We start from the raw sequence: 9048 nt of genomic DNA on the forward strand, positions 1-9048 counted from the left end.
CCACGGAAAGAGGGAAATTTGTCTTTGAGCCAGGCTTTATGGGACTTTCAACACCTCCTCAAAGCGGAGAGATGCTACAGATCAGTGAGAACAAAAAGGGGGTTTGTATGAGGGGATGCGGCCCGGCTTGGCAGCCTTCGGCACTGTCGACGGCTGCCAGGCCTATGCGCCACTACTGTATACTGACCGTGGCCCCTGGCACCGGGGCTCTGGGAACTAATGAAGCAGTCGTTAGCAGCAGGGCCTCTGGGAGGTCATGAGCTACAGGAAGAGAGGAGGAGAGAGAGAGAGAAATGATTTGTGATTGTTGATGGCATACCAGTAAAGCACATTTGAACTGAAGTGAAAGAGAGAGAGAGAGAGAGAGAGAGAGAAATCTATCAATCTATATAACAAATTGCCTTTTGTCAATTAAACTTTATTACAGAACTTGACTCTGTTGGTCTATATGGATTTGACGAAGCACATGCAATTATGTGTCAAGCCAAATAATGAACTTCAATTTTAATTTTATGAGAGAGAGAGAGAAAGAGAGAGAGAGAGCGCGAGCGAATTCAAGAAAAGGGAGTGGGTTAAATAGCAGAACGCAGAACCCACAAAAAGCAGCACTAAACTGATCTCAACGTGACAGAAGGTGAGAACACCTGACCTTTAGCTTTATGCATACAGATAAGCAAAACAGAAGGGAGAAGAGAAGCGGGGAGCCCCCTTGAAGGTTTATATATTAAAGTTGCTTTGATGACATGATTGCCCATTAATAGTTCACTATAGCAGATCTGTACAGTCACTTCACTTGATCATGTACCAGTCTACGGTATGTCTTTGTATGTATTGTATTGTATGTCTTTTTTGTGCATATAAATGTCCAAATAAATAACATGGTAGAGCACGAGAAGTAGGAAGCACTAAGTTGTGATATTATTTCCCTGATGCATTCTTCTTACTCCTGGTCTCCAAGGCAACCACAGACTGGTCCAGTAAGGAAAACGAAGCTTGTGTTGGCATGGCAACCAAAGACACTTTGTCCTTATAAAAAAGAACTGTGAAAGATTTCGCTGAAGAATGACAGTTTACTCAATTTCACAATTCCATTCCCATGTTGATCTAACTCAATCTTGCGCCACTGCACTCGTTTTCTATATAACTGAAGTCAGTCATGGGGTTGTTTTTATGTGTTTGTGTGGGAAGCCACGTGCAGGAAACTCATGCACACTGCGTGGGAGGGTGTTGTGATGCCGACTGTGGTGTGTGTGTGTGTGTGTGTGTGTGTGTGTGTGTGTGTGTGTGTGTGTGTGTGTGTGTGTGTGTGTGTGTGTGTGTGTGTGTGTGTGTGTGTGTGTGTGTGTGTGTGTGTGTGTGCGCGTGAGTGCGTGCGTGTGCATGTGCGTGTGTGTGTGTGATAGGATTTTTTAAAGAGGATATTCTTATTCCAACAAGCCTTTTGTTTGAAACAATAGGTGGTAAAAGAAACGAGTCTATACAGTTTTTTTAGGATTCAGGCCACATTACTAGTATGCCAAAAGGGACCAGAGGCTGTTAACGATAGAATGATGCTTGCTTTATGGTTACAATACATAGAATGTATACTGTAGCAGTTACAGTATAAGCTATGCATTTATGTCATACAGACATGCCATAGAGTAGACTATACTGCTGCAACTGTAACTGTAACAGAACTGTTCTAGATTATTTGACTGAAACTATTTGAGGTTAACCTGAGGTTAGGAGGTTGAATAGCCTGTCTCTCAATTCCTGCACCATGCACTGAGAGAGTGGATGCACAACTGATTTCCTCTTTGCATTTGCAGCCCTGAAACAGGAGGTGAGAATGACTCATGTCCATAAGCAAGGGCACAGAAGCCCTCTCAAGCCCTACATGTATACAATCTGCTCCTCTGTGCTCTTCTGCAAAGTGATTTGTTAAGGCCTGCTGCACTGTCTGCTGTCTAGTGTTATGAGTTTTACCAGTCAAAACAATCAAGCCATGTCCACACACATGACAGGAATGGACAGGCAGGAGGCTACAGTTAGTTTAGGCCTAAAGCCTATAGATAGAGATTCAAACTTACTGTGAGATATCCAATCTTCCATTTCCTGAAGCTGCTTTTAGTAGTTAGGAGACGTCTTTCTGAAATCAACAGAATTACTACAGAGTAATAGTACACAGACAGCGATCAGCATCCATCCCAGTTTACAAGTCGGTTTTGATCAGCAAGTACCATCCTCTAGTGGATATTTCATGAACTACACTACACGACTTCTCCTAACGTCAGGAGTCTGCGCAAAACACTTGACGTTGTGACGTTACGTAGGTTACGTTCAGCGCGTGTGGAAAGTTCATGCAGTGCAGCGACGGAAGGTACTTCACCTCAAGTTTCATTCATTTTTATACCATTGGTTTTCAAACTGTGGGTTTCTTTGGGTGGTTTTAAAACTTTGTAGAAGTGTTCTATATTGCATTGCAATGGTTTGTTAAAGCATCCTGGATTTACAGCGTGATCATTAACAAATGTAGACAGTATAACACCGTTAGCAATGCTAGCCAGGCAACGTTAGCCAGCTAATAAACATACGTTGTTTGCTAATAGTGTTTCAACAACATGTGGTACATTAGAGACGCGTGTTGACATTAAGTTAGAGGACGTGATCAATAGTAAATCGAGAACCTAAACTATGTACATTTCGTTTGCTAGGGTAGTTTTTTGCGGGTGAATTTGTGCGATTAGACATTAACTATAACTAGCACCCTGGGTCATTTCTTCAAGTCACTTGTAACGTTATTTCTCGTATGTCTGACTTCTTTGATACTGTTCCATGCAAGTTCTCCTGGCAGTGATCTTTGTTTTTCGGGTGTCAACAGCTCTTACAATGTACCGACCCAAGCCCACGTTGAAAGACCGACAGCATCTTTACAAGTTAATCATCAGCCAGTTGTTATATGATGGGTACACCAACATAGCCAACAGTCTTATCAACGAAGTCAAGCCGGCCAATGTTGTCTCTCCATCAGAACAGCTCATGCAGCTCGCTAAAATAGGTAAGTTGACCATTAACAAAAGTGTATTGCTCGCTTTAAAACGACCGTTTAAAACCACTGTATGTATCTGACTTTGTCGAAAACCAATGTTGGATGACAGGCATGGAAAACGATGACAGTGCCGTGCAGTACGCCATCGGACGCTCGGACACCGTGGCTCCAGGGGTGGGCATCGACCTGGAGTTTGACGCCGATGTACAAACCATGTCCCCCGAAGCGTCCGAGTACGAGACGTGCTACGTGACATCGCACAAGGGCCCTTGCCGAGTGGCCACGTACAGCCGAGACGGGCAGTTGATCGCCACTGGGTCTGCCGACGCCTCCATCAAGATCCTGGACACAGAACGGATGCTGGCCAAGAGTGCTATGCCGATAGAGGTGAGCTGTGGCTTCTCTATGTATATATGATGATGTGTCAAAATGTCTTTTCAAAATGTGAAATTTGACAGATCAGCAGGTTGCATGGCACTTCACCCACACCTGACTGCTATTCCATCTTGGACATAGATAGATAGACAGATATATACTTTATTGATTCCCAAGGAGACATTCAAGGTCCCAGCAGCTTAAGACACCACACACAACATACGTGAAAATGTAAACAAGATGATCAGCAACAACAACAAATCAACATGACCTTTAAAAGTGGCACGTGTGTCTTGTAGGTAATGATGAACGAGACGGCACAGCAGAACATGGAGAACCACCCGGTGATCCGGACCCTCTACGACCATGTCGATGAGGTCACCTGCCTGGCCTTCCACCCCACGGAACAGATCCTGGCATCGGGCTCGCGGGACTACACACTCAAGCTGTTCGACTACTCTAAACCTTCAGCCAAAAGAGCCTTCAAACACATTCAAGTAAGGCTGTAACTAATGATTGTTTTCTATTCGACAATTGTTTCCCAAAGCCTAAGATTATGTTGTACAGTATGTTGTATCATGTATGTACTGCTGTCATAAAGGATTAAGTAAAGCTGAGGGTATTCAGTTTAAAAAGCTACAATCCGAGAATATTTATATATATTTTCTTGAAAAAAAAAAAAAAACAGAAATACAAACTGATTAATCGGTTATCAAAATAGTTGGCGATTCATTTATAGTCAGGAACTAAATGATGAATCGATGCAGCCCTACATATAGCTGTGCACAGAGAGGCTGTGTAACAGGAATGTTATACGTTTTTGTGAACTGTCTGTAGTTCTGGATCTTTTATGATATGTGAGATTGATCAGGTTGTAGGATCATTTGGAAAATTATGTTTTATAAAAGATAAATGCAAAACTAGCAATTGCTGTAATGTACTTGTATGTGCTGGTGAATTTCTAACAAAAGGTTGTGGGGGAGGGGGAGAACAATGTTATAAAGGTGATGTGTAAATTCCAGAATGAAAATCTTAATTATGAACCATGTAATCCAGTCCCAGCAAAATAAACTACTTTCCCTTCTCCCCCTTTTCCCACGTCTCGTCAGGAAGCAGAGATGCTGCGCTCCATCTCCTTCCACCCGTCAGGCGACTTCCTGCTGGTGGGCACGCAGCACCCGACGCTGCGGCTGTACGACGTCAACACCTTCCAGTGCTTCGTCTCGTGCAACCCGCTGGACCAGCACACGGACACCATCAGCAGTGTCAGCTACAACCCCACCGCCAACAGCTACGTCACCTGCAGCAAGGACGGCAGCATCAAGCTGTGGGACGGCGTGTCCAACCGCTGCGTGGCCACCTTCGACAAGGCCCACGACGGCGCCGAGGTCTGCTCGGCCATCTTCTCCAAGAACTCCAAGTACATCCTCTCCAGCGGGAAGGACTCCGTGGCCAAGCTGTGGGAGATCTCCACTGGACGCACGCTGGTCAAGTACACAGGTAAGACTGGTGTCCGCTTGCGTGGGTATTTGATTAGACATTTAGCAGTGTTATGTATGGCCACTCACTATTATAGGTGATGACGATACATTCCAAGAAGTTCAACCCATCTACATTTTTCATATTTAATTTAGCAAACCTGTAGATACCTTTCAACCCATGGTCTTGGTGTTGCTACTGGCAACCTTAGTTGAATATCTGAGAATGGCTATTTACATTGTGGTACTCCGAACGAGGCTTTAGTAACGTATCCTGAAATACGTTTTACATTCCTTACAAGTATTTATTATTTTGTCCACAAGCTGTCCTTTTGTGCACTTGGAAACAACTTTGGTGTTCTTTCACAAACCCTGGCTTTATGAATCAGAAAGAGAGGATGCTAATGATTATTCTTAGTCGATTAATCTGTTGATTATTATTTTTTATTTATGTATTGTATAATAATTGATTAAATGACAGTTTTCCCAAAACCCAAGATGTCCCCTGTTGGGCACTGAAGGAAATGGGGTAGTTGATTGGTTGAAAGAGCTTAAAAAATCAGCGGTCTTTTTCATGAATCGAGGACTGTACCTTGTAACTTGTATATGGGTCAGATTTTCTCATGCTACAGTCTAATGAAGAGCTGAGCAAATGTGGGCCACTTGTAGCAGCACTAGGACAATGTTTTAAAGAACTTATTAATTCAGGGAAGGTCAGTAGCTTTCTTGTGAACAGTTTGTCTTTCATGGGATGCATGTATCGGTAGAACATTCCTACAGAGCATACTATCAACTTTGCAACATAAAAGTTGCCTGAGGTAGCTGAATTAATCCTTAACCATTAATGCAGCATATACCTTAACACCTGTAGAATGTTAATCTCTAAAATGTGTGGGTGCGTGTGTGTGTGTGTGCGTGTGTGTGCATATGTGTGCGTGTGTGTGCGTGTGTGTGTGTGTGTGCATTTGTGTGCATTTGTGTGCGTGTGTGTGTGTGTGTGTGTGTGTGTGTGTGTGTGTGTGTGTGTGTGTGTGTGTGTGTGTGTGTGTGTGTGTGTGTGTGTGTGTGTGTGTGTGTGTGTGTGTGTGTGTGTGTGTGTGTGTGTGTGTGTGTGTGTGTGCGCGCGTGCGTGTGCGTGTGCGTGCTCAGGTGCGGGTCTGAGCGGGCGTCAGATGCACCGCACGCAGGGGGTGTTCAACCACACGGAGGACTACGTGCTGCTGCCGGACGAGCGCACCATCAGCCTGTGCTGCTGGGACTCGCGCACGGCCGAGAGGAAGAACCTGCTCTCGCTCGGACACAACAACATCGTGCGCTGCATCGTCCACTCGCCCACCAACCCCGGCTTCATGACCTGCAGCGACGACTTCCGCGCGCGCTTCTGGTACCGCCGCACCACCACCGACTGAAAAGGCGGAGGAGGAGGAGGAGGAGGAGGAGGAGGAGGAGGAGGAGGAGGATGAGGGTGATGATGATGATGAAGACAGGAACAAGAGAGGGAAAAGAGATGTGAGGTTTAAGGGGAACAATAAAGACCTTGCATCAACATCACAGACTGTCAGCCAATACAGTTCATGTCCAGTCATACTGCTGAGGAGCTTTCTGAGGAGTTCTCTCTCTTTCACTCTCCTGTACATGCCTTTGTATCTCTCTTCTTCCAGCCATGCTCCAATTCTCCCTCTTGTGTGCTGATCGCTGTTGCTGCCCTGAAGCCAAGTTTGAGGTTGAGTGTTCTACATGCAAAGCCCTGCACAAAAAAGCCTGCCTGCATTGTGGGGTGCGGTACAGCCAACAACAGTAAGCCTCCTATTTCTAACGAGCCATACCATTGGTTTGAATGGCGAGAAAGGTCGATGTGGTTTTTTTTCACTGTTTGTTTCTAAAATGCCACCCTGCTATAGCCACAGTGGAGATGAGAAACGCAAACCAGACCACAGTTTATTTGGGTGCAGTACCTTATTTGAAAGGAAGAGGGAGGTACCTCACAAGCAGGACTGGTCAGAATGTTTGGTCAGTAGTCACTGTCTTGTTTAGGATTTGTCCTCTGATTTGGCTCTCAAAGGGTGAAATGTGAAGATACAACTGAAACTAGAACTGTGTTCTCCATTTTGTTTGTCTATTGTCTATCTGCTCGAACGTGGGTGTATTTCATATGAAAGTGTGTGGTTTTTTTTTTTCAATCTTTGTTTTGTACATGTTTATTACTTTAGTAAAGGTATGATCCCATTGTTTTTTTAATAAATGAAAAAAGAACAATACAAATTGTTGCCTTTTTAGCAAATAAACAGATTAATTTGAAAATGTTTCCTCAGAAATGGATTAATTAATCTATGCGTTGGTGGAAGTGGTGGAAGTGTTGCAAGTCTAATTTTACTGTCAAGTTTCTCGACTCCCATCACATGTGTGTGGGTAGGTGAGTGGTTGATAGTATGTGAGTTGGTCCATCAGATAGAGCTAGATCCTTCTTCAGAACACTCCTCCATATCTAAACTTTTTACTGTCTATATTGAACTCATCAGTACACTGTGACTCACCGGAAGCTGATGGCATTTGGTTGAAGAATTGCCATCGCATAAGGCATGCATGTGAAAAAGACCACAACCACACGGTTTGTGACATGCTGGGGTTTGTAGAAAAAAAGACTTCCTCCTTGCTTTGCAGATGAATCTTGTTTCTCATGAATTGAAGTTACAAAGAAGACAAATTTTCCCATGAGTGATGGTAGGCAATGCAATTTGAGTGAGTCTACCCTTTAGCCAGATGTGTCAGACTCCTTATGTCCCTTACCCTTGTGGTTCAAGGTGTCTGTGACACTGATCATAGAATCTCTGTAACATCATGGAATTTTCATTAAGTCTATTACAGACATGGAAAGTCACTGATCCTATTTGGAGCAGAGTCATGGAATACCGGTGAATTTCATTGTAGCAGTTTAAAATATATTTGTCAAAACACATTAACAGAAATATATTTCCATGAATAGTTGTATCTCTGTTTATTAGCTTAACTGCTTGCTTGAGTGATTGAGGATGGCTCAGCTCTAAGAAAGCTCAGATTCTTGAGCGCTACACGGCTGCTCTGAAATCTTTGGTCAGTATATTGCACCATTCATTATAGATCACAGAAATCCATTATTTTGTCAGTGAAAAGTCATGACATTTTACACTTGTAGTAAAAGTAAGCCTCAAAACTAAATCCCAGCCACCTCTACAAATGTATTGTTTATATTGTTCAATTTTCATATGATTGTGGTCCAGGGTTACAGAATTCTGAGAGGTTTGAAGAGGAAGTTACTACCTCTAAAAATATATTCATGGTGTGGGGGAACTCCAATGTGCTTGGCCTGACCAGTCTATTTAATGTTGTAAATGACTACAGCTGGACTGTCTACCTTAGGTGGGAAATTAGGCTACTATCCATTCCTCATCTAATCTTGCTATTCTCCATAATGTCTGGCCATCTTATGGAAATTGCTCACTGTTAAATTAATCATTGTATTGCTTTTATTTGTAAGTCGCTTTGGACAAATCCTATAACCATATCCATCTAAATCTATCACTTGTGAGTGTTTATAGTACATTATGCTACATAATCCTAAATTCTAATTTTTAAACGGATGAAGGGTGTGAGTTTTACAGCGTAGGCTATTTGGCCAGAGTGAAGTCAGACGTGCAAAGTGGGCAGAGTTGCGCTGAAGTTAATTAACAAAAGATTTCACTTTCACTTTACCGGGGAGGTCTGGTCTCTGAACTCAGGGCCCAGTTACTCGTTAGAAAACCCTTATGCTCTTACGTTTAGCTGTACACTGTTCTACGTTTTAGGAAAGTGAGATACCGTAATTTCCCGACTATTAGCTGCGGCTTATACATTGATTTTGCTAAATGTCTTCAGAATACAGGGGGGCAGTTAATATGGTTTTGTTTCTTTTAACTTGCATAAAACACAATTATACACAGTTATACACAATGCGGTTTATATGCGGGAAATTACTGTAACAGTGTTTTTAAGTTACTTGAGCATCAGAAAGAATACAAGAAGAAACATTCCTGGTGCACAACTGTACAAGCATGTAAGCGCAGCAGAATCTCTAGCTTCAGAAAAAGTTGTTGCCTTTCAGGTCCTATTGTGGCAAATAGTACCTATAAAACACCAGCATTGGCAGCAGTG

At 43.1% G+C, this 9048-nt stretch overlaps 1 protein-coding gene across 1 annotated transcript; it reads left to right on the plus strand.

Moving 5' to 3' along the window:
- Positions 1-2250: 2250 nt before the first annotated feature.
- On the plus strand, positions 2251-7176 carry cstf1 (cleavage stimulation factor, 3' pre-RNA, subunit 1). Its single transcript, XM_062544417.1, has 6 exons — positions 2251-2359; positions 2861-3037; positions 3138-3415; positions 3703-3900; positions 4513-4903; positions 6031-7176. Exons 2-6 carry the CDS (start codon positions 2869-2871, stop codon positions 6288-6290), a joined length of 1296 nt encoding a protein of 431 aa, XP_062400401.1. The 5' UTR covers positions 2251-2359; positions 2861-2868; the 3' UTR covers positions 6291-7176.
- The last annotated feature ends 1872 nt before the right edge of the window (positions 7177-9048 follow it).

The sequence above is a fragment of the Sardina pilchardus genome, chromosome 9 (assembly GCF_963854185.1).
Source record: "Sardina pilchardus chromosome 9, fSarPil1.1, whole genome shotgun sequence".
NCBI lineage: Eukaryota > Metazoa > Chordata > Actinopteri > Clupeiformes > Clupeidae > Sardina > Sardina pilchardus.

Bases quoted from the DNA above. Each gene is read 5' to 3' on its own strand.
- cstf1 (XM_062544417.1), top strand. From the start codon at position 2,869: ATGTACCGACCCAAGCCCACGTTGAAAGACCGACAGCATCTTTACAAG. The intron at 3,038-3,137 runs GTAAGTTGACCA...GTTGGATGACAG, and splicing joins CATGCAGCTCGCTAAAATAG to GCATGGAAAACGATGACAGT. The intron at 3,901-4,512 runs GTAAGGCTGTAA...ACGTCTCGTCAG, and splicing joins GAGCCTTCAAACACATTCAA to GAAGCAGAGATGCTGCGCTC.